The sequence below is a fragment of the Pogona vitticeps genome, chromosome 2 (assembly GCF_051106095.1).
Source record: "Pogona vitticeps strain Pit_001003342236 chromosome 2, PviZW2.1, whole genome shotgun sequence".
Taxonomy (NCBI): domain Eukaryota; kingdom Metazoa; phylum Chordata; class Lepidosauria; order Squamata; family Agamidae; genus Pogona; species Pogona vitticeps.
In genome coordinates, this window is record NC_135784.1 from 160,726,612 (window position 1) to 160,753,164 (window position 26,553).

General features: G+C 42.2%; 1 protein-coding gene across 3 annotated transcripts in view; it reads right to left on the reverse strand.

Moving 5' to 3' along the window:
• PITPNC1 (phosphatidylinositol transfer protein cytoplasmic 1) overlaps positions 1 to 26,553 on the reverse strand; it is a 188,933-nt gene that overhangs the window by 41,524 nt on the left and 120,856 nt on the right. For all 3 annotated transcript variants that reach the window (XM_020782271.3, XM_020782276.3, XM_078384584.1), the window contains exon 5: positions 9,662 to 9,733. In XM_020782271.3, coding sequence (XP_020637930.1) covers positions 9,662 to 9,733 — 72 coding nt within the window. The remainder of the gene's footprint in view (positions 1 to 9,661; positions 9,734 to 26,553) is intronic.

The following is a 26,553-nucleotide window of genomic DNA, read 5'->3' on the forward strand; positions in this document are numbered from 1 at the left end:
TGTGGGTGAAATAGGTTGTAGTCATTCAGATGAGTACAAACAATTATCGTGTTACAGAGAGTCAGCAAGGCAGAGACGGAAAGCTGTAAAGTAAGACTGGTCATGTCTACAGGGCCTATCCCTTCCCTTTGTGTTTTCTCCCCTTGAAGTTACATAGTGTTAATCTGATGCTAGTTTTGGAAAGCATATTTAAAAAGACAGAAATGCAGTTTGAAGGCAACGTGTGTGCCACTGAGAGGAACTGAGTCTGAAACCCCCACAGCTCCCCCTTTCCATTGTATCAGGCCAGCATACAGAGCAGAAAGTAGAGAAAAGCAATGCCAGAGCAAAATTAACCATGCTGTGGCTAATTTTGCTCAGATTGCTTAGCTTTATGTCATATAATCACTGGCTTTTAATTTGATTTGATTTGTGCCAAATCTGATACAAACTGCAGAGCAAATGCCTAATATCATTGCCCCCTCCGAGTCCAGGGTAAGGGTATCTCCCTCTGGTTTAGGCTTGACGAAGCCAAAAACATGGAAGCTAAGGCAGCAGCCCTGTGGTCAGTAAGGATGTTGTGCTTCTGCTTGCTTACAACCAATTGTCCCATATCTATACTTTGCCTTCATCCTTCAGCTGCCCCACATGCAGATGGGGAGGGTGGCATGTTTGGGACGGGTAAAGACGTCCTTCTGTCCTGACCCTGTATTGCTTCATGAAGCACCTGTGTCTTGCCACATTGCTAGAGGAAGCATTCTATGAGCTGGCGCATACCCGTTTGTTGCTTACATCTGTAGCCAGCAGGGTGGGTTAAGTGAAAAACAGCCCTCTTCTGACCCCCTTAAAAAATGTTTTTTCTCCAATATGGGGAGAAAACATCTGTCAAAATACTACTTTTTATCAAAGTAATTTTTCAACTCCAGGGATGGGATTTTTTTGGACTAGAAATCCTGTAATTCTCCATTTTGGAAGTTCTACCTGACAGACAGACACCTCATCAATACCTAAATGTGGCTTGCCTGGGAGAAAGGCCTAACAGGAAGGTGTTGAGACCTAGCTAGGCCTAGCTTCACCTAAGTGTTGACTCCCCCTTCCTTGTGCTAGTTGTGAGCTTTCTTTCTGAATAGGAAGCAAAGCAGAGCTAGGCCTAGTAGGCCTCAAAGCCCTACAGTTTGGGCCTTTCTCCCAAGTGAACCACATTTAATGTTGATAAGATGTATGTATGCCTATCAGGTAGAATGGAGAATTATGGGATTTTTCACCCCAAAGCTCTAAAAAATATCATCCATGGCCAACTCTTCCAGTATTTCTCTGTCTTTTATATACAGTGGTGCCTCGCATTACGAGCGCTCCGTTTGATGACAAAATGGAGAAGTATGGGATTTTTCACCCCAAAGCTCCAAAAAATATCATCCATGGCCAACCCTTCCAGTATTTTTCTGTCCTTTATATACAGTGGTGCCTTGCATTATGAGCAGTCCGTTTGATGACAAAATCGCATCACGATGAAGATTTTGCGATGGCAAAAGCAATTGCAAAACGATGTTCCCTGTGGGGGAATTTCGCTTTGCGATGATCGGTTCCCTGTTTGGCTAACCGATTATCGCAAAGCGATGATTTTCGGCCAGCTGATCAGCGGTTTCAAAATGGCCGCTGGGTGAAAAACATGGCCGCCCGCTTTTTTCTGGCATGGATTCCTCGCTGCACAGGCAGCGAAAATGGCCACGCTATGGAGAATCTTTGCTGGACGGTAAGTTTTAAGCCCCTAGGAACGCATTAATTGGGTTTTAATACGTTTCTATGGGCTTTTTAAAATCACATGACAATGTTTTCGTTCGACAGCAATTTTTTCGGAACGAATTAACATCATCATGCGAGGCACCACTGTATTTTAACCACAGCAATAATTACACTTTTAGAGGTAGCCACGTTAGTCTGTGCTAGTCTGTTTGGCAAAAACAAAAAAAAATTTAAATGACAAAAACGTTGTGGCACCTTAAAGACTTACCTGCTATATTTTATTGTGATCTTTTTACAGTAATTATTAACTGAAGGAGCAATGCAACAGTATTGTTCCATTTAGTAATTCCATGAGTTGTTAATTTCAGTAATTATTACGGTGGTTAAAATATATAAAAGATAGAGAAATACTGAAGAGTTGGCCAGGGATGGTATTTTTGAAGTTTTGAGGGTATAAATCCCATAATTCAACAATTCTGGAACTTCTGCCGTACAAACATACACTTTTCCTTCAATCACAGTAATAATAATATAGCTGGCTATTTGCTCAGTGTATCAGGATGCAGAGCCATAGTTTAGGAGTTCGATTCCCCAGAGTCTGAAGGCGGTCCCAGAAGAAGGGAATGGTAAATAAACTTCTGAGTATTCAGTACCTGGAAAACCCTGAAAAGGGCTGCCATGAGTCAGAATTGACTTGATGGCAGATGATGATGATGATGATAGTAATAATAAATTTCATTCATTTTAACAACAAATAAAATGCAATAAAATAAACACTAGCAGATATCACCTTTCTCATAGTTCTAAATTAAGGTTGGATGGGAATGGATTCCAATGTAAACATCTAATGGCTGAATTCCTGTTGCTTAGCACAGTAATTCACACTAGAGCAAACATTTAACATTTAACAGTATAAGCTCATGGGCAGTATATAAGCCCAGTTATGATGAGTCAGGCTGGTTGGAGAGCTTCATGCTTTAGGTATCTGGCAGCAGAGCCAAAGGCTGGGAGTTCAATTCCCCACTGCGCCTCCAGGGAGAAAAGCCAGCCTGACTGTGTAGCCTTGGGCAAGCTGCACAGTCCCAGGACGCCCTCAGAAGAAGGGAATGGAAAACCCAGAAAAGGGACCCCATAAGTCGGAATTGACGATGGTACACAACTATTAGGATGAGTCAGATGCCCATTCCATTGTGCCAGATTACCTACTGTCACATGATGCTGCTGACACGAGGCAGCAGCAAGTTCTAGGTAGCAATCTTCAATAAGATTTCTGAAAAAGCTCACATAGTAAACTCATAACTGGGTAAAGTTTTTTTTCCCCAAAGGACTATTTTTAAAAAAATCAACATTATTTCCTTCCTTGGAGTCAAGGACTCAACTTGTCTAGATAGGAACTTTCTGGAAAGATAATTCAGGATGACTCATTTTCCCTGGAACTTTATCTAAACCTTACCTCCACCCTGCAAAAAGTTATTTTGTCTGCTGTTATGCTTGATAAAGAGCTTCCCTAGTATGGCTACAACTTCTGCTTGGAAATGTGAATATCATCTTAAAAGACTAGTATTGTTTTCCCTCCATTTTGTTATGGCACAACAAGAAATTTAAACAAATTAAAAAGATAAAGCATACATTTTTACAAAAACTGTACCTACACAATAACACCATTTTGCGGAACACAAATTCCTATGTGAGATGGAATTTCCTGATTTTAGTTTGTTTATCTAATTTAATGGATCTTAATAATGCAAAAGACATCTGGTATTACCCAGCTGGCTACAGCATTTTTCTGGCTATTAATTTATCAAATGCTATTATCATTATTTGTTTCTGTCCAGGACAAGCATACTTGAAAATTGTCTCTCTCTTTCTGATAAATGTTGAGTTCTGAAACACTCATTTCAATCTCCTCTATGATGAGGCCAAACAGTATATTAACATATAGTCACTTTCATTATCTATAGAGGTTTAATTTACAAATTTTAATGGATCAGCCCTTTTAGAATTGCATGCCTCCATTCTGTCTAATTTCAGAAGAGCATAATCTGTAAAGATGGAAACAGCTTTTGCCAGTTGCTTCCAAAAAGAGTTCCTTTTAAGAATATTATTTAGCTTTTACTGATGACAAAACAAAAACTGTCTAAATGAAATGGCCTTTATGGCTACATGCAGTTATGCAGAAACTGCAGTTATGTAGAAATTGAGTCCTGCAACACTTGGCAGATTCACAGTGGCAGAAGGTTTCATGGATTAGACCTTATCACTAGATGTCCAAATGTCTGCAAAAGTTTATGTCACAATAAATGTTAATCTGTTAAGTGCTACAATATTTTTTTTTAGATGCCATAGGGCTTGGAGTTTTTAGCCACACTATATCAACATGGCTGCATATAAAACTGCTTAGTGGCAGGTAACTGGCTTGTCTGGTTAAATTTTGGTTTTCTCTACTACAAATAAACTGAAAAAAATTAAAATATGTCCTGATTAAAATCAGTCTCACTGATAAATCAGTATAAGTTTTTATTTATGTATCACTTTGCAGATGAAATGCATAATGCTTGCAAATGCATAACTCCATCCAATCTAGGTTGTGTGAATTAAATTCTGATGTGCTAGAGAGTGTGTTGCACATGAATTGAGGAGGTTTCAACACAAATCTTTATTCCACTGCCAATAGCAGCTCTGGTAATATCCCACCACCTCTGTCTAACGTATTCCACAGTTCTGTTGCGATAATAATAAAATGGAACATGGAAATCATGGTTCCAGTTTTCCTAAGAATCTATCAGATGGCTGTTTTTGCCACATATTCTTCAAATTCACTATTCTTCAGACTTCAGAACCTGCCAGGCCAAATCTATGAAGTAGGCAGTCTGAAACAGGAGGACAGTTTTAGAGATGAGATATTTGTCTCCCGGGAGAGTAGAATATGAATATCGCCACCACAAATGACCAGGCCCTTTGGACCCCCCTCCCCCAGAACCAGCTGGTCCAGGTACTGCTCACAGCATGGTACATGCAGCCCTTGTAGTTTGTGCTGTGCCAATCACAGAGGTAGCCTGACTGGCACTTCCCCACCTCCCTGCACTGCTGACCACTCAGGAGCTGAGTGGGGAGACTTGTCATCCTGCCTCCTCGCTGAAGCAGTGCAGGGAGGTGGGAAGCACCAGCTTGGCTACTTCCGTGATTGGCATGGCATGAACCATGACAGCCCCATGCTCCGTGCCACAAGTGGTAAGTGGACTGGCCAGTTCTGGGGGGGGTGTCCAAAGGGCCCAACCACCTGCAGTGGTAATATTCCTATTCATCTCCCCCTGGAGACTAATACAAGTAGTCCATCTCTATTTATGATCACTCATGCTTCTTTGTGTTTGAGTGGAGTCTCACATTACTGAAAGTATTTTGTGTGTGTGTAATGGAACCCCAGAGAATACAAAGGAATACTTCAAAACCATTCAGCAGATCAGAGCCAATGGTCTGCCTCCATCTTTCATCTAGGGATATACCATTCTAATATTTGTGATGACTATTCTCTATTCTGGGAGTTCTACCAGATAGACATTTCTCCCATATAAGCCACATTCCAGACCAGAACTTTCAGAATTGAAAATCATGGGGTTTGTAGTCCAATAATTCCAAACAGCATATCCTTACTATTGTCTCTATCAATCAACAGGCTTCCCCTTGCAGATACAAAGACTCACATGAACCTAAGGCACTCTGTTTAAATCTAGTGCATTATCTTATTTCCACCATCCTTTCTGGGCCTCTGATTTTTCTTAAATGCTGCTGACAGTATATCAGGTTATGGAGAACACACATCTAACTTAGGTAAACTGCGGTCATCATGCACAGCTGCTAGAATTAGGCATTATCAACACAGAAGTTAAAATCTAACTGCCATGATCAGCAGCAGCTGCATAATCTTTGATTTATATTCCAGTCTTCAAGGGCGGTCAGTATTTAGTATACATCTGTTGAAAAAAATGTGTTGTGTATCATAGGTCAATATTTTCAATGCAGGGAATTCTGTATATCTAATTACAATGATTAATATTTACATCCGTGTTTCCCTGTTTAGGGACGTGGTGGTGCTGCGGGTTAAACCGCAGAAGCCTCTGTGCTGCAAGGTCAGAAGACCAGCAGTCGTAAGATCGAATCCATGTGACGGAGTGAGCTCCCGTCGCTTGTCCCAGCTCCTGCCAACCTAGCAGTTCAAAAGCATGTTAAAATGCAGCTAGATAAATAGGTACCACCTCAGTGGTACGGTAAAGGCGTTCTGTGTCTAGTCGCGCTGGCCACATGACCACAGAAACTGTCTTCGGACAAACGCTGGCTCTATGGCTTGAAAACAGGGATGAGCACTGTCCCCTAGAGTCGAACACGACTGGCCTAAATGTCAAGGGGAACCTTTACCTTTACTTTCCCTGTTTAGATCTAGGGTATAGTCATTTTTTCCAGTATCCTTTTCAGGCCTCTGATCTTTCTCAAATGCTAATGACAGTGCATCAGCTTATGAAGCACATATATCTGACTAGGTAAACTGTAGTCATGTTGCACAGCTGCTAGAATCTGAGTTTTAAAAGCAAAACCATAATAACTCAAGCCTGATAAAGCAGCTACCGGCTAAAAATAAATCAGATGCTTTTTTCCTTCTTCTACAGGCCCAGATTATTGGCCATTTAAGGCAACATGTCACATGTGAAAATGTAGGTAGGATTCCTGTATTCCAGTTCTCTGAATTAGAGCATGCAAATCTGCATGTCAGGAATCCTCCACAAGTCATCTTACTTTTAGGAAAAATTACAGGAGAAAGTGAAGGCAAACTACAGAAATCAAGGTGTCACTTTCTTCAGAGGTAACAGAATTACCTAGTTTATTATAACTGGAAAACATCTTAGCCTCATATTCTGAAATATTCAGAGTTATCTGTAATAATAATTCCTAATATTCGGTTTCCCATTTACTCCTATAGATTAGAAAGCAAAAGGCAAGGTTTCTGCTTGCTAGAGGAAGAAGTGAAAGTGAAATGTATTTCTCAGGCATCCTGGAGTGATTTCTTGAGAAATGAAGCTTAAAGACACTCTGGCACCAAGGATAGTGAGGGCGGAGAATTCAGTGTCTCATGCAAGGGAATAGCATTTTGCTATATATAGACAGATACATTAACAGATTTTTGTTTCTGTGTGTGAGATTTTCATTGGAATGGTTTATGTTCTGCTGTAGCAGAATCAGATGCTGTTTTTCTTTGGGTGGAATCTGCAGGCACTATGAAATGTGATGTAGGAGCAAGGCACTTGGAGAAGGTTGCAGGAATGCTGCCTGCACCCACTGCCGAAGCTTCTACTGGAAGATGTGAGAGAGGGAGAGGAAAAAGACAGCCTACAACTGCTATTATGCGGCCCTCCCATAAAACAAAAAAGTAAACCCAAAATCTGTCACCTGGATGCCTTGTTCTGCACTGACACTATGGAAGAGCTGCAGGCAGCCATACAGGACGTATGTGTCTCTGTCAAGGATGTGGAAGAGAAGCCACAAGGTGGGTGTACAAGGTGGGACAGATGGAAGTGAACCTCAGACATGTTCCAGGGTGTCTGGATCTGGCCCGCACCACTCTGGAAGCTGCAGGATCAGGGCCAACCTGAGCCAGGAGTGGCCTGGTGTTTCTCCTGAGCTCCAGTGTTCCTGCTTCTGCTCCTGCCTTGGCCCCCAGCTCTTGCTGCTGCTTGCCCACTGCACCTCGGCACCTGGTTTCTGTTCCGTGTTCTCAGCCTTGTGTTCCTGCCTCTGCTTGGTCACGACCAACCGCACAGTGAGTGCCGTGGGACTTGATACTCTGCGTGGTAGGACTGGGTCCTGGTGCCCTTGCCCCTGGTGCAGGACTGCTTGGGATATCCTGGACTGTGACACAGGGACATCTTTGTGCAATCCAGCCAGGGCAAGGGGGCAAAAAAGACGATAAAAAAGGGCACTTTTCTCCTAAAGAGCTGATGTGCCAGAGAAGGACGAGGTGAACATGCAGTCAAAGGCCAGATTTCCCAAGAAATCAGTAATCTGGAAGCATTTTCAACACTGTGCAACAGATGCTCATAGGGCTGAATGCATGCCCTGCAAGAAGGTGCTCAAGCATGGGCAGGATTCGGGCGACCTCTCAAGCAGTCTCACGCTTAGCTACATGAAGACTAAGCACAGAGCAAATTAAGTGGGTAGTGTGGGGGCAAGTGGCTTCCTTATTCTGGAGAGTAAGAAACATCAGATGGCAGCTGTGGAACCACCAGCCCAGGTAAGCAGAGAGGTAGTTGGGCAAATAACAAGGGGTGGGGGCGGCAAATGGCAGGCCCATATCTCAGTAATAAGTTCAAGGCTATCCTGAAGGAGATTCAGGGAAAGGCCCTTTCAAATGTAAAAATGTCAGGATTACAGTATTTGTTACCTAGGGGAGGTGATAGCCCTTCACAAGTCCCCCCAACCCCGGTGAAGAACAATACTGGTTTCCATAGGTTTGTGGCAGGACTTGCAACAGGTTTGTGGCAGGACTTACAACAGCTACCTTATATGTCATTTTGCAATTGACATCTAAGGTAGCTAAGGTGGAAAACATGCCTGTCTCTCCCAGGTGGGAGGTAGAAGCACCAGGCATAGGGCAACAAACACGATGGCATGGGGAGACGAAGGGAGTACAGTGTATGATCCACAGTCTCAACCTAGTAGTTTGGGGTGCTTTGCAGAGTAGGGAAGATGCATGCACACCTAATATAAGTGAGTAGGCCAGAAAACTGGTAGGGCATTTCCACCAGTGTTTGTGGAAGTGAGCAGTTGCAGCAGAGGCAAAGAAATAAACAAAAGTGGGATTGCCACTGAACCACCTAATTCAGGATGTGGCAATGAAGTGGAATTCCAATTTCTACCTGATTAAAGATGTTTTTTGTTTGTTCTCTCTCTCTCTCTCTCTCTCTCTCTCTGTCTGTCTCTTCCTCTCTTGACTTGAGCAGATATGTAAACTCTGCTCCTGACCTCTGAACCTGGATTTCAGTCTCCCTCGTGGCGCAGTGGTTAAAACACTGTACTGCAGCTAAAACTGTGCTCATGACCTGGGGTTCAAATCCCAGGTAGCCGGCTCAGGGTTGACTCAGCCTTCCATCCTTCCGAGGTCGGTAAAATGAGTACCCAGCTTGCTGGGGGGGCAATGTGTAGCCTGTATAATTAAATTCTAAACCACCCGGAGAGTGCTTGTAGCGCTATGGGGCGGTATATAAGTCCAATAAATAAATAAGAATGGTTAGGCTGCAGTTTTTTTCTTTATTCTTTTATTCTTCTGATTGTACTGATGTTCCATAGCTGTAAGCAAAGGTCTTCTTCTCTTTCTACTTATGCTACTTGTGGAATGATTTTTATACACAAAGGGTTAGTCACTGTGAGGACAAAAGGGGCTCGGTGGAAGTTGGGACTTTTAGCTATTCTTGTTCATATTCTCCTGTGCTGCATCTGCCTTCTGCATTTTATGCTCTATTAACTAAAAGGAATTAAACAAAAATTCCTCCAGCAACATATACCTGTCTGGACATTCTCTTTGTGTTTGTGATTTCCATTCCTTGAGCTCAAATTGCTGCATATCTTTGGTTAAAAGTATTTTAACTCCATGAATGCTGGGTGGAACGTGAAGGATTTTTGAGAATGCTGCCCCACATGGTGTGTAATCAGAGGTTCTTTGCCCCATCCTATAGTTACCCTGGGATCACTCGAATACCCTGATTTAGTTTTAATTTTCATATTTGTGCAAAGACAGTGTTCCTCCCTATTTTTTAGAAGGAAGTTACATGAAGAACATCTGTATAGCATCAATGGGAAAAACAGAACAGTATAACCTTTTGTGCATTCTATTGACATTCTTTAAAACAGTATTTGGAATATACGGTAATTTATAAGAGAAGGCAATACTTACATTATCATTACATCCCTTGTTGTCCTCATATTTTGTCTCTATGTGAATGGAGAATTTAGGCAAAAATGAGCACTGCAAAGAAAATAAAACTTATCAGAAAGATTATTTCTATTAATTGCTTCAGCAGTTTATCTGCCTATTACCATCAGTCAAATAAAACACTTCTGTTAGCATAGGAAGCCGTTCCTTAGTCTTAATCTATATAGCCAAAACGAAGCTTTGGGACTAACCATTTCAGAGTATGATGGTATGGGTGGGAAGAAACAGAATATTTACAGCTAGGAAACTGATTCACATTTAGAGCTATCTGCCTCTCATCTTGGGCAATCAGCCTAACCATTTAAGGTGAAGAAATGGTTCTAAAAGTCAGAGGGAAAGCCCAAGAAAAAAATTCCACAGGTTTCTTCAGCATCAAAACTTCTGACTAGAAATGTTCAGGCTTCAGAATGTTATCACAGCAGGCAATGTTTCCCCAGCTTGGAACACATCTTTTCTCACAGAAAAGCAGCTGCAGAGTTTTGGTTACACATCCTTTCTTGTAAAGCTCTGTCACCCAATACTGTGTCTGTTTTGCCCTTTAATTATATTTCTGATGCTTCCATCTCTCCAAAACCTCAATCTCTCATCCTTGACTTTGGGAGGAAAATCTGGAATGCAAAAGAGGAGGAAGCAGGCAAGAAAAGGTTGAGGAGCTTTGTGGCACGGTGGTTAAACCTCTGCTAACAACCCAGATTCCATCCTAGGTAGCCACTCAGCCTTCCATCCTTCCAAGGTCGGTAAAAGGAGTACCCAGCTTGCTGTTTTAAGTTTGTTTGTTTTACCCTTTTGACGCATACTACATCTCTATTTCAAATAATTCAAGACACAGTTCTTGTCATATAGTTCCAGAAGCTTTTGCATTAATCAAACGTGCTCAGTGTGCAGCAAGCAGATTGACAGTAAATTGATCAAAATTTGTCAAACAACTTCTTATTACTACTACGCAGACCTCCACCCCAACGCACTTTTCAGAGCAAAAAAAGCTCACGAAGCAATTTAGAGCACAATCCAAAATAAAGACATACTGCTGAAATTTTGAACACGACTTGTAGAAAACAGAAGTGTTGCTGAAATACAACTTTGATGGGGTGGAACACAGCTTAGTGGCAGAGGACCTGCTTGACAAGAAGGAAGTTTAGCATTCAATCTTTGGCCTGTTCAATTGTTCCCACCCCCCCTGTTTTGTTTTTAAAGATGAAATGGCAGATAACAGCAAGGACCACCTGCCAAATACCCTGGACTCTGCTGCCACTCACAGTAGACAACTGCAGTTAGATGGGGAAATGGTCTCAGTGAGTATAGCAAGCAGCTTCCTATGTTCCAGAGAGCCTTTCATGATAAACATGGGTTGAATCCCATCGTTTCTTGGAGCCGACTGCCCCCACCAGTGGGAAGGTGATGCTCCTTCATGACTTCCTTCCCCTGCCGCTCCTAGCACTAGCTCTCAGGATGTTCTGGGGCGTCTCCCAATGCTCCAGAGTGGATTGTCACAAATGGAACTACAGGGTGTGGAAGCAATGAGCCAAGAGTGCCTCCTCTCCTGTTCCATTACAAGAAATGCTCTCCTGGACTGAAAGCCTTTGGCGGATGCCAGAGACAGTCCATCTAACGACAGGAAGGAGATACGGCACCAAGCACTTTGTCCTTATAATACTGTGTGGACTCTCCTTCCTCAGGGGTTTCAAAAGAATATTAAATTCTTGCTTCAGAATGCAAATTGGTTAAAAAAGCCTTATTCTCTATAGTCTTGTTTAGCATGGAGCTTGAGGAGGGCTATTCCAGTTAGAGCACAATTATCTCCCCACCTGCTGCTTTGTCTGTGTTGCTCTTGCAAGAATGCTGAGCTTAGTCCAGATTTCATTTCTAAAACCTACTTCTCCAATATTAAGCTTCTTTTCAGAAGATTTTTTTCTAAAATACAGAAGAAATATGAAGAAACCCACTCCCTCATTGGAGCTTTTCTTCTAGAAATAAGTGTTTAAAGCTATCTGACAGCCTGATGGAAAGCTTCTTATCAGGGGACCTGACTGTGGAAATGAACCTCTATCTGGAAGCCCCCCTAGGATGAAATTCCACTCTGGAAGAACCCAAAAATAAAATAATTTTTTTTTAATAATGCCTCAAGACAGGACAAGCAACCTTGGGAGAGTCTGGGATTTTGTCACCATCAAACTGAGACAAGCCTTGTTTCATGAGGATGGCAGGAAAAATAGCAACAACCTCTGTGACAAACCAGGTATAATACTGCACAGAGCTTTTCTACCTGGAAAAGCTCAAAAATACACGTGTCCTCTGAATTGCATGGGTTTGAGCAGCATGGTTATGGTTATACACAATATCCTGTGCCCCTGGCTACCCATAACTCCATGAATTCAACACTGAAAGTGGTCTACTTGCCCCCAAACACAAAATCTCCCATTCAGCCTCTAGATCAGGGGATCATATGGACCTCTAAGGCTCATTACACACAGTACTCTATGGTAAGGATTGTCAACACTATGGAAGAGAATGCCGATCAAGATAACTGTTCTGTATCGGCGTGTGTCTTACTCAAATGTTTATGCGTTGTAGTTATGTTTTTAGGCGTATAAGAGTAATACATGGATTTTTAACTATATGGGGGTCTGGCTCCCCTAACTCCAGTGTTGTTGAAAGAAGTGTAAATTTAACAACTCTATGTTTGACATAGAAGCAGGACATGCAATAATGGGCTCAAATTACAAGAAGCTAGATTTTGATTTAATGTCAGGAAAAAAGTCCTAACTGTTAGTGCCATGTGATAGTGGAACCAATTACCTCAAGAGGTGGTGAGTGCTCCAACACTGGAGGCATTCAAGATAAACATAGGTAGCCACCTAGCAGATATCCTTAGATTTGTATACCTGCATCGAGGAGGGGGTTGGACTTGATGGCCTTATAGGCCCCTTCCAACTTCACTATTCCATGATTTAAAAATTAAAATATATCACTCGCTCTCACTTTAAGATGGTGAAAACTAGAAATACTTGATTTATGGAAGCAATTAATTTAAGAATAGAAAGTCTTGATGACCAACTATAGGGCTTTAAGAGCATCCTAAACATGTCTAATCCATTCTAACCCTTTTAAAAGTTTTTACACAAAGGTAAATCTGCTCCTTTGCTACCTTGTAAGGACTAAAATGGCATTTGATTCCAACAGCACAGATCGGAATCTAGATTTGATCACAAGGCACAGAATGCTTCATTCAACAACTGACATTGTGTTTTGGCAGAGTGAGGAAACTTGTAGGCATTGTGCACAGTACACAGCTGTTCATTACAAAGTATTTTTCCCCTCAAGTTACAAGTGAGTTCTCTTACTCCAGAATTAAACTTGAGATGCAAAGTACAAAGGCAGGAAATTATGTTTCTAACCATATATTGCATTTAAGATGACATTCCCTTTTTGCCAGCTGTACCCTGAGCATCTGTTCCTTTCAGTACAGATTTCTCAGTTTATCAGCAACCCTGGCACATAAAGAAATACAGAGGCCAACCTTTCTGATTTCTTCTTTCAACCTCTCTAGGTGATGCCAACCGTTCATTTCAGGGAAGAAAACCGTTCTTGGAAACCAACAAATCTTTAATGGAGTTGAAACGTTGCAATGTTATGCTACAAGTGCATGCATGAAACCAAGAATGTGTAAAGCTGCAGTCCCTTCAAGGGGGAAATGGTCTAAATCCATGAAATACTGAATATTTAGTTCTTCTAAGGCAGCACATCTTTTGAACAAGTCTGCCTAGTTTTTGACCTTACTGGATTTTTCTAGCATCCTTAACTCCAAATCAACAATTTGTCCCATGGATTAAAGGTGCCGGATTGTTGGGCAGCATGCTATTTTTGCTACATGAAGGATGTACTGAATGCATGTACATCTTCTCTCTATATATTATATATATACCCTGTTTCCCCAAAAATAAGACCTAGTTAAGTGAAACCCCGCCCTCCACCATTGTGCAGCAACCAGAAGAAGATGACGTAACTATATTTGAATAAATGTAGATTGTTGTACATGAAAAAAAATAAAACATCTCCTGAAAATAAGCCCTACTGCATTTTTGGAACAAAATTTAATATAAGACTCTGTCTTATTTTCAAGGAAACATGGTACTCTCTATAGAATTCCCCAAGCACCTGTCTCCATCTCTGGTGACAAATCTATAATATTAACAGCAGATAATTTGTTGGCCTTTTGTCCAATGTAAGCTTGCTCACGGAGGTTCTCTCTCTCTCTCTCTCTCTCTGAGTCATGGTAGGAGCTACTCAGGTCTTGCCTTGTGAAAAGAGGAAGGCTTTACTGGTTGGGAATTTTTACCTTTACACAGAACTTTGTAGCCAGCATTCCATTTTGGAGAGCCAAGGAATGTTTTATGAGCTCAGACATGAAATTGGAAGAATGGTGCAAGCCCACTAGGATATTGGTACTGGAGGTGCTGACGGAGGTGAAAACTGTTCCTATGTACCAAAGGCCACCTTATCTTTGACAGCTGCCACCGTAAAAAAACATCATATCCAGTTTGTTCCTATCTCTGCTTCTTGTGGACTCCTTTAAAAATGCATCTGTGTGCATAAATGAACATAAGAAGAGCCCTGCTGGATCAAGCCAAGGGCCCATCTAGTCTAGCTTCCTGCATCTCACAGTGGCCCCACCAGATGCCTCTGGGAGCACATGAGACAACTAGATTCCTGTCTCCTGCTACCCCTCCCCTGCATCTGGCATTTTGAGGTACCTTCCTTCTAAGCTTGGAGATGATACATCTCCATCATGGCTTGTAACCTGCGATGGACTTTTCCTCCAGGAATCTGTCCAATCCTCTTTTAAAGGTGTCTAGGCCAGATGCCATCACCACATCCTGTGGCAAGGAGGTCTACAGACTAACAACACGCTGGGTAAAGAAATATTTTCTTTTTTCTATTCTCATTCTTCCAACACTAAATTTGAGTGGATGTCCCCTGGTTCTGGTATTGCGTGAGAGGGAAAAGAGCTTCCCTCTATCCACTTTATCCACCTCCTGCATAATTTTAATACGTCTCAATCAGGTAGCCCCTTATGTGCCTTTTCTCTAAACTAAGGAGCCCCATACACTGTAGCCTTTCCTCATAAAGGAGGTGCCCCAGCCCAGTCGTCATTTTAGGTGCTCTCTTCTGCACTTTTTCCAGTTCCACTATGTCTTTTTTGAGGTGCAGTGACCAGAACTGTACACAGTACTCCAGGTGTCTCCTTACCATCATTTTTGTACAATGGCATTATAATGTTGGCTGTTTTATTTTCAGTCCCCATTTTAATGATACCTAGTACGGAATTGGCCTTCTTCATTGCTGCTGCACATTGGGTTGACACTTTCATTGAGCTGTCCACCAGCACACCAAGATCTCTTTTCTGATCTGTCACAGACTGTGGAGTTTTCTCAGCAGCCTTTGGTGAGGGACTGCATCAAATGCCTTCTGAAAATCCAGATAAATTATATCCAATGGTTCACCCACATCCACATGCCTGTTGACCTTTTCAAAGAATTCTAAAAGGCTTGGAAGGCAAGACTTGCCCTTACAGAAGCCATGCTGATTTTCCCTTAGCAAGGCTTGTTCTTCTTTGTGTTTTAAGATTTTATCTTTTATCTTTAAATTTGCTCCAGTGTTTCACACTTTCCCCATGCCCCACTTTCTAGTTAAATCTCTCAGTGTGTGTGTGTGTGTGTGTGTGAGAGAGAGAGAGAGAGAGAGAGAGAGAGAGCATCTTGCTTGTAGTGGACACAAACTTAAATGCACCTATATGTATGCAAATAGCAGTGACCTGCTCACTGCCCAATTTGCCACTTTTTTTGGTAACACTCGTATCCTGTCTTTCTTCCAATGATCTCAAAGTGGCCTAGATGCCCCCCTCCCTCACTTTTGCTTCACAATAACATGTGAGGGAGATCAGGCTGAGAGAGTGGACAAAGGTTACTCATGGCCAACTGGAATTGCAGTGAGGTCCACCAGGTCCTAGCCTAACCACTACACCATACTGTAGAGAAAAGCTTTTAGGAATGTAAGGGTGCTAGAAGAACATGATCATGTGCATGAGAACAAGAGTACATGAAGAACACATGAGTGTTCATTTCTTTCATCTGTACTGTTTTGGCCAGTCTAGGATAAAAGCTGAAGGAAACATGTTTAATCATCAGAACATCTTTGTGATTATTCCTTGGATATAGAGAAAATTTAAATCAGCTACCAAAAACCACATACCCACAATTAGATTTTTAATTCCCTACATATGGTCTCTCTATCTGTTTTTTTTTAAATTAAGGTTATTTTTAGTGTAATGATTGATTAGTGTTGCCATAGCAATAAGAAGGAACTGCAAGAACATGGTATAATATAAGTAAGCCAAGCCAAGTACCAAAGAATTAAAGGCACAGAAGACTAAACACATGGCATTTTTAGACAGTCTTTGGTGACTGCTGTAACTGCAGTCTTTCCGCAGCAGTTGCCTTAGAGGTGGATGAAAGGATTACAGTGTCCTGAAATAAAGGTGTTACAGATTGAGCCAGATAACAGTATTTCTCTTAGACTTTCAGCTAAACGGAACTTGTAGTTAGTAATCAAGGAAATCAATTTACTGTCTTCTTTCACTGCTCAGAAACTTTCGCAGAAAACCCAAACAGATGCCGAAAACCTCCCTCATAGCTTTGCCCTTTAGAAATGCTGATTCTGAATAACTTGAAATTATCTCAGGTCTGCCAAATAATAAAATATAAATAACTCTTACCCACACATTCATACTGAAATAGAAAGCTAGTTTTGGTTTCACACCAGCTGCTTCTTCCAGAATGGACATGAATTAATCACTCAATATTCATCAAGAATCCAGGGACTGATGTTACAAAAATGAAAGATACTACAGTTTTCTGTGTTGTCCTTCTGTCACTTTTCAGACTGACTCACGGTGAAGTATTCAGTTTTAAAACTCAGGGACAGCACTACACAGACTCGCAAAACTCTACTAAACTTTTTCAGAATGTCTGTACAGTGGTGCCTCGATTTACAAATGTCCCGACTCACGACCATTTCGAGTTCCGACCAGCTCCAGCCGCAAAATTTTGCTTTGACTTGCGGCCAGAGCTTCCAGTTATGAACACAAAAAGGCAGGGGGGAAAAGCGGGAAATTCAAATTGCTAACTGTTGGTGGCGAAGAGGCTGCTTCTTTGTAACTCATTCACCCCAGCAGTAAGAGAGTGTGTGATCGGAGGAGGCTTCGGACTGCCTGGCAAGGTAAGGTGCTGCTTTCTGTTTTTTAAAAACTGCCTGTTCTGGATGGGTTTTACAGGGTGGGTTTGGGCAGGGGGGGTTATGTTTCTGTGCCGTGTTGTTGTTTTGTTTTTTGGTGATTTTTTTTTTGCAGCCCCAGCGCCTTCCGATGGGGCTTGCTCCATTGTTTATTTTTGGATTTGTTTTGTTTTTAAGCCCCAGCGCCTTTGGGGCTTGCTCTGTGGTTTAGTTTTAGTTTAGTTTTTTTTTGCAGCCCCAGTTCCTTCGGGGCTTGCTCCCTGGTTTATTTTTGGGTTTGTTTTATTTTAAAGCCCCAGTGCCTTCGGGGCTTGCTCTGTGGTTTATTTTTAGTTTAGTTTTTTTTTTGCAGCCCCAGTTCCTTCGGGGCTTGCTCCCTGGTTTATTTTTGGGGTTGTTTTCTTTTAAAGCCCCAGTGCCTTCGGGGCTTGCTCCCTGGTTTATTTGTTGTTGTTGTTGTTGTTGTTGTTGTTGTTGTTGTTGTTGTTGTTGTTGTTTTGCAGCCCCAGCACGTTCCTATGGGGTTTGCAGTGTTTTGTTTTTATTTTAATTTTTGAGGGGGTATTTTTTTTCCTTCGCGTTCCAATGCATTTCAATGGGAAATGGTGCTTCAACTTACAACCATTTTGAGTTACATCTATCTTCTGGAACGGATTATGGTCGTAAGTCGAGGCACCACTGTACCTTTAATTAGTAGATTCTTCTTTGCCCCTTTTATGAGGGGCTTCTACTGTTCATTAGTTGCTTCCTGTTCCTTTGTTTGGCACCAGTTCCTTACTCCCTGCATCACCGGATCTGAGGCTTTAAGGAGGCAGTGAAGAAAATTTTCTAAGACATATACCACAGGCCAGAATGTTTTTGATTGTGATATTCATAAGGGACAATTTTAGCCACTGACAGCTACATGTCAGCAAGGCTTGCTGAACTGTCACAATCAAGAAAACGCATCAGTGAAGGAAACTAGTAGGTCAGTCCTCTCTATTTTTAGGCTGTCCCCCTGTTTACTTCCCATTTCTTACATCTGCCTTTTGGCTGATTTTCTGGTCTATAACCCTGTGCTCTTCAGCCACAAGACTCATGCCATAGGCTATGGCTATTGATCACCAAAGCATCATATTGGCCGTCTACTGTATGTATCTGCCTGCAAACTCGGTATCAATCAGAAATCTAGCCTGTCAGCCAAGGCAGATTAGCATATCTTAAACATTATTGTAAGTCGCCCAGAGACCTCTGGGTAGAGTGGGCGGCATATAAATTCAATAAATAAATTAATTTAATTTAATTTTTTAATTTATTCAAAATGCTTTTGTCCATAAAATGGCCCAAGGTGGCTTAACATCATTCAAAGATATAGATAGGAACAATAAATTATTCAAATATTTAAAAAGAATTAAATGTATATTATATTTAACAAGTTAAATCAAAGTATCATTTAAACAAATTAAAACAAAACATCCCGCATTTAAATCCCCGCTCAGTCAATAAGAGAAAGCCTGCCTGAAGAAAAAAATTCTTCACCTGCTTGCAGAAAGACAGCAAGGATGAGTCCAGCCAACATGTTAAATATTCAAGGTCGCCTTTATGGCTCACTTCCAGACCTGCAAAATTTTGTTGTGTCATTGAAACAAATGATGGTATGAATTTTAATTAAGTTGAAATAAATGAAAAGCCTTCCTTCTGTTCTGCCCCTGTTATACTCTTCTGGAATGATCCTCAATTACTGATGCTTTTGTTACCATCAGGATGAACTGAGTCCTGGCTCCCACTTACAGGAGAGAAAAAAATGCCCCTGGAAAAAGTGTCAGAGTGTCAACAGCTGCACCTCTCAACAGTGTTGTGCGCCACCACTGCTGCAGCATGTTGTTGCGGGCCATGTTTCTTCATGTGCTTCCAAACTTTTCTGCCTTGCCTTTCAGAATCTTAAAAAGGGCCTTCTGAGGCAACGTCCAAATTAAATGTGTAGAAATACAATAAAACAAAACTGCGGTACAGCATATCAACCAACTCATTAAAGCAGCAGCACAGGAGGGACATAAAACAACCGAGACAGCTTAAAAACGCATCACCACAGCAGGAGCTTAGAACAGATCAAAGGTGGACTGGATTTGCTGTGCTGTTAAAACATGGGGGAGGGGGAAGAGCGCCTAAGGGCCAAACAACGCATCCAAGTCCCTCGTTAGAAGAAGAAATTCCTCACATGCTAAAAGACATGCCGCTGTTGTGCTGGAGCTTTCCTCATCTCCTGTAGTTTGCAAATTAGCTTGTTTCTGTTTTGTCACTGGTCTTTGTGAAAGAAACATAATATGGAACTCTGATTTCTGTAACACAGGCGTCTGCCTAAATCACGTATCTTGAATGTTAATACAATTTAATGTGTAGTATGTGCCCTAAGCCCCCTTTAAGAGGGAGAACTACAGTGCAAAAGCTGTTGCCAAGTAAGCTAACTCTTAAATCCAGCGCCACCGAAGGTGGAGGCTTCAGCTTCATGGGTCAGAAATGGCAGATGAGTCTGAGCTTCAGTCTCAGGCTGGGCAATGCTTGGTAAAGAGGTGTCCAAGTTTCTTGTGACTGTGATTTTTCTGGAAGGCTCCAGTGGCCTTGAGGAGGGGTACAGGGGTGGTCTTACTTTTCCAGTGTTTCAGGAACTGTAACGGTGGGTGGGTGAATATTCCTGGCTTTCCAGCCGGTTGACTACCTTATCCAATAGCTTTACCCACAGTTGCTCTTTGCTCTTGTTGGCTTTTGGTTTCTAGATAATCTCTTCCTCTCCTGATTGTTGTGAGTTTTTCGGGCTCTTTGGCCGTGTTCTGAAGGTTGTTCTTCCTAACGTCTCGCCAGTCTCTGTGGCCGGCATCTTCAGAGGACAGCAACCTGTGCTCTTCCTTTCCTGCCTTGTTCTTCAGATTCCAAGCCTGCAGAGTGCCCTGGAGTGCTCTGTTATCATCTGTTGGCAGCTATCTATGATTCTTTTTTTTTGCTGGGGCCCATTTCATCTCTCAGCTAAGTTGGTGTGTGGGAGACGACTTTTCCATATACTAAGCTGCTCCTTATCATGGCTCCCAGTAAGCTGAGACTTTCTGGAGAACAATGCTGCAAACATTACTCAGTCTTGGTGGTCTACTCTGATCAACAGTCCCTCTAGCTGCTGCATTTTATACCAAGTAGAGTTTCCAAACACTGTCCTATGGAACTCAAGTGTGGATCGGACATAGAGTGTGATTGTCAGCAGTCAGCTCTGCAAGGTGTAGGAAGGGGGCAAAAGCTGAAAGTAAGCAAAGGCTATCTTGGCCACCGTCATTACCTAGATGTCCAGGAACAACGCCAGGTCCAGAAAACCCAAACTACAGACATCCTTCTTCAAGATAATTATAACCCCAGCTTACACAAACCGTATCTCCAAGCCCAGATCAGCTTCCCTACTGGCCAGTAATGTTTCTGTTTTGTCTGGGTCAAGCCTCAGCTTATTAGCATTGACAGGCCACTGCTCTGCCAACCAATAATGGGCACAAAACTTTGGAATGGCATCTTGAACAATATTCTTGATGAAATCATTATTTGGCATTTCTGTGAATAAATACTTAATTTGCCTTGTAGAGCTGTCTAATGTGTCCAGTTATTCTCTCCTGTCTTCATCCTGCCCCATAAATACAATTCCAGCCTGTATCTTAGTATGTAAGACCGAAAGAACTGTCCTCCAGGACAGCCAGTTTGCAGATGTATGGGCATCCTGGCAAAGTTGATAAGGATCCAGCTCTTGTTCCTGCCACTGACATCAGCGGAATATTTACAAGTGGATAGCAATCAATAAATAAAATGCAGTTTATGGAAGCTGTTGTTTTGGCATGTCCAACGTGGCACAATAACCTAATTTACGGGAAAGTGTTGCTAATGGAGCGGCTGAATGTCTTCAACAGCAGGAGAGGAAATGAGTATGTGTTAGCCCTCAGGAAAGCAAGCAAGAATATGCACATCATTTCCTGAGAGAGAACAGAAAGCGGGGCGGGGGGGGGGGGAGAGATATGGTAGGGTGAGGTTTTCTTTGGCATTTGCCCTTGCGCATATCTCAATCCCTTCAATATTTTAAAACTAAACAGATCCACCTTAGGCTAAATTTGGAAACCTTTAGTTCACAACAAAGTGTGTTAATTTCTCACACAGGTATTCCAGCTATTTCACAGTTTAAAAAAACCAGGATCCAATGCTTCAGGGTCTGAGCCTTTGCTCAGTCTGACCCCTTAGCATTTCATACACTGAATAAAATTTATTTTTGGAAACCTATAATAATGCCGTGCTATATGCCTGATTGACGTCAGTAGAGGTTTTAACATTCCTGATTGTAGGTTAACAACAAAGCAAACGAAAGGCCTAGACGAGTCAACCCAAATCCATTTACACCTTCCTTTTTCCACCACAATTATTGTTCATGCATGCTGACTGAAAGCAAGTCGTCGTATGTTAAGAAAATGTTCTGATTACTGCCAAAATCAAAACAGATGGTTAATACAGAAGACATCAAAACAGTCTGTCCTCGGTGCCATATGGGCAGACAGATGTACATAAACACCACTCATCTCAAAGACAGGTATACCAATCAAAGTCAAAGCCATATCAGAGTTTCAGAAAAAAATTGGGCAAAAAGAAATCCACTTTGCTCAAACTCAAATTCACTGCCTGGCTTTTCCTGTCTTGCAATGTCAAAAGTGGTTCCAGAAGAAGCTTTTCCATGACATCACTCTGCCTCATGAGAGCTTCGACATTTTTGCCTTCCTTTTGTAACTTTCCCTTGGTTCTCTGTTGCTTTTTTCATTTTTCCCTTCCCCCCCTCACAAAAGTAAATTCATTAAGGAAAAAAAAAGGACGGAATAGCTACACATCGCTTTCCGGCTCCTAACATAACGAACCATCTGTTTGGAAATACCCTCCGATGTCAGAGTTGAAGAAAGGCCTTGGAATCCTGTTGGTAGTCAAGACAACACTCAGCTAGATGGACCAACAGGCTGAATCAGTGTAGCTAGATAAGAAGTTTAATATTTATTTGGACGTCAACAAGAAATGTGAGTCACTTCTGCTATTCAGATGTGAAAAATTATGTCTCCTTCCCATCCCAATTAGTTACTTGAGGAGAATAACCCTACAAGTTGGGATGAGTTGTCTCTCATCCATGAGGATGCACTTTACCTCAGAACTGATATTAATTGATTTAGGAGGGAAAATCATTATAAATCACTGCTAGTTAAAGACACAAATATGTCTATAGTTATGTTAAGGCAGAGCGTACTGAAATTCCTGCAAACAGAACATCAAAAGATATGAAATCCCTTCATGCGGTATATGATATTCCAAACAGACGAGCATGCACTGAATTTCTTTCCCACTGTTTTGTCTGTCCATTCAGTTTGTGCTAGAACAGGATTTTCAGAAACTTTATGAGACTCTACAGAAATCATATATGGGGCAGGGGGCGCCTGATAATTCCAATGACATAAGCAAATGTTCCCTCCCACCCCTCCCTCATACAGACATAAAAATACTCTCAGTATTTCAAGACCAGCCTGGCAGCATTTCATTTTTGTCCCAAACTAAATTAGCCATTAGGGATGATAGTACATCACATGTAGCACAGCCCCCAGGACCAGAACTCTTGGCCAGCTTATTAGAGATGAGGTCACCCCTTCTTCTTATTCCCAAAGGGAGCATTTTGCCAAGCCCTGGAAGGTTACTCTTATCTTTGAGGGCTATTTTTAATTTCACAAAACTAATGGGGGGGAAAGGGTAGGGCTCAACAGTCCCAATGAATCTTCGTTGTGAACAATTTCTTCAAAAGACGTACATATTTATACCACCCCAAGGAATACGAAGTCCTTTCTCTAGTTGTTTTATGACTATCAATCATTTTGGCCTGTGATATGATGCTACCCTAACTTTTTGTTTTCTTGCAATCCGATCAGAATAATCAGTTTGTGATTTAGTGAAATCTTAAGATAATTAATGACTAGGTAGATTTGTCTACATTGATATGTACATCAGTACTGTAATACTGTCTACAGCAGTGGTTCTTAACGTGGGCAATAATGCCCCCCAGGGGGCGATTTCATTTTTCAGGGGGGCGGTAGAACGAAAAGGGGCGGCATGGGGGCGGCGGAACAAAAGGGGGGCGGTAGGGGGGCGCTGGAGCGAGCCAAACCTGTGAAGGCGGCTGCAGCCACAGTGCTGGCAGTGGATCCAGTGCCGCTGCCACCACACAATCCAGCTCTTTCTGCCTGCCACATCTCGCCTTTCTCCCTTAGGGGAGCACCGAGTGTGGATTTGGTGGAAGGAAAGGGTAGCACCCGGGTGGGGAGGAAGAGATGAGCCCCGTTTTTCCGTCCTGCCTTCCCACCCACCTTCCCACCCATTGCAAGGGAAGCGTGGAGAGAAACAGGTCGGTTTGGGGTGGCGTGGCAGGGTTTCTAGGGACAGGGCTGGCTCAGGTCCATCCTGGGTGGGTGGGAATTCGGCAGCTTTTCCTGCTTTTCTTGTTGTCCTCTTGTGGCTGGCTGGCTGTTGAATTTTATTTTCAGGAGTCATTGGATTTAAGTGTCTTTCTTGAATAAATAAATAAATAAATATCGCCGTGGGGAGGGGGGCAATGATAACTTCATCAATGGCCCAAGGGGGCGTTTCTTTCAAAAAGGTTAAGAACCACTGGTCTACAGGACCAAGCCACAAAATTACCAATTATTAATCCTGAAAACAGATTCTGGCACATGATTTTGAACTAGAGATTAACAGATTCAAAACTGTACCTACTGAACATATTACTTCTGCTATCCATTTCTTGTAAAATGTGGCAAGTTACGACTGGCCATTGCTCCATTTCAGTCTACTACATAAGAACATAAGAAGAGCCGTGCTGGATCAGGCCAAGGGCCCATCTAATCCAGCTTCCTGTATCTCACGGTGGCCCCACCAGATACTAGAGTTCAGGGTATATTATGTGTCTGTAAGACTGGCAGCTATACCGTATATGAATTCAGAGAATTGGATTCATTTCTAGTCGATAGCTCATTTTATAGCACTCTGTTAAGAAGAGTTTTTTTTAAATCGTCATTAGTAACTAAAAAAACATAATTAACATCTAGAAGCCTTTTAAGTGTGAAACAAAATTGCAAGGGAAGTAGCCAATAAAAGGGTTATACAACTATTATTGTCAAGCTTGGGATTTAGTGAAACTCAAGAGAAAAGAAGCTTGATAGTGGGAGAGTAGCTTTTTAACACACTCTTTAAAGAGGTTTCTATTTACCTTAATGCTTGTTCTAGGATGCTGCTCAGGGATGTTTCTAAGTAAGCAGATTTACCTAGGGGCAAAAGGCAGCACTTCAAGGAATAATGTGAAAGCAGAGCCCCCAAGAGAATATGCTCAGTGTGCTCCTGATGTCACACGAGATGAGCTACTACATTCTTCACCCCCTGCTAGAGATTAGGGTATTCGTATTTGTATAGTAATATGAATACCTCCACACAGGTGGTGATAACGAGTGTCCAACCCCATTGAGGCCAGATGGTCCACTCACAATTTCACTGCTGCCACAAGCTCCGGGATCCTTCCTATCACTCTAGAGTCTCAACTGGCTCGCCACTCCTGGGAGGAGGTGGGACAACAAGCTTCTCTGCCAGGTCGAAGAGTGGCAAGCCAATCGCAAGCTCTGGAATGATAGGAAGGATCCCAGAGCTTGCAGCAGCAGTGGGATTGTGAGTGGACCGCCCGGCCCCATGGGGCTCGACCCTCGTTATTGCCACCTGTGCAGGGATATTCATATACCCCCTACAGATATTAAACAGCCTTCAAGGAAAATCTTTTCAGCGTTGCCATTAAACTCTACAGTTGTACTTCAACTTTCCTGGCAGCCTTTAGTTGCACACTGAGTAGTAGCACGAAGGACCACAGATCGGTGGTAGAACTTTGCATGCAGAATGTCAAAGGTTCAAGTCCTTGAAAGTCCAGGGAAGGCTATGGTAGCACCTTGCCTGTCACTGTTAGATGGACCAATGATCATTGTATGAAGGTTTCTTAACTTCCTAACAATCTTGGATCATGTGGATATATATACAGCAAACATCTTCAAGGGAAGGGGAAGAAGTTATGAGAAATTGATTAAATCTGTCAATCGATTAGAGAAACTTTATGGTTTTCTTCCCTTTGCCTTTTCAAATCCAGAAAAATCTAGAAGGTTTCCAAGCTAGTGTGGTGGGGCCCACAGTGGGGTGTGCTAGGAAGGGAGATCAGTTCTTTCCCAGTTCTGCTAGACCCTGCTATTAACCCTACCTAATTATTGAACCACCCTCTTGGACCATCTGGAAAGGAATGGGTGAAATAATTTCTATATCTTTCAAGTCCCAAATATATACTATCTATCTATCTATCTATCTATCTATCTATCTATCTATCTATCTATCTATCTATCTATCTATCTATCTATCTATCTATCTATCTATCTATCTATCTATCTACCTACCTACCTACCTACCTACCTACCTACCTACCTACCTACCTACCTACCTACCTACCTACCTACCTACCTACCTACCTACCTACCTACCTACCTACCTACCTACCTACCTACCTACCTACCTACCTACCTACCTACCTACCTATCTATCTATCTATCTATCTATCTATCTATCTATCTATCTATCTATCTATCTATCTATCTATCTATCTATCTATCTATCTATCATTAACTCAAAAGCTTTACATTTGTATAACAACTTTTAGGTTCAAAATCTATGTGACATCCGTACAGTCATGACCATGACAATCTCAGTCTTCAAGATGATATTGTAACATAGGTATTACTATTAGCATAGGAGGGGAATGAAGTTACTGTAATTAACTGTGACCTGTCTGAGGCCACCTAAATCCACAGTTAGTTAGGCATCCTTCAGTCTCGAAAGACTATGGTAGCGTGCTCTGTATGGAGGGCTTGGAACAGCACCTAGTGTGGCTGAGAAGGCCAATTCGAGAGTGACAGTCCCTTCCACACTGAAGACAAATCCAGTCTGTCCCCTGTCCGGCTCCCTGGTTTTGCTGCTTTTGTGACTTCCTCTTTGCCTCGGCCTGCTGGGCAAGGATCTCTTCAAATTGCGAGAGGCTGTGATGCACCGCCTGCCTCCAGGCTGAACACTCAGATGTCAGGTTTTCCCATCTGTTGAGGTCTATTCCTAAGGCCTTCAGATCTCGCTTGCAGATGTCCTTGTATCGCAGTTGTGGTCTCCCACTGGGGCGCTTTCCCTGCATTAATTCTCCATACAGAAGATATTTTGGAATCCGACCATCAGCCATTCTCACGACGTGCCCGAGCCAACGTAGACGTTGCTGTTTCAGTAATGTGTTCATGCTGAAAATTCCAGCTCATTCTAAGACTGCTCTGTTTGGAACTTTGTCCTGCCAGGTGATGCCAAAAATCCGTCGGAGGCAACGCATATGAAAGGTGTTCAGCTTCCTCTCCTGCCGTGCACAAAGGGTCCATGACTCACTGCAGTACAGGAGTGTGCTTAGAACACAGGCTCTATAAACCTGGATC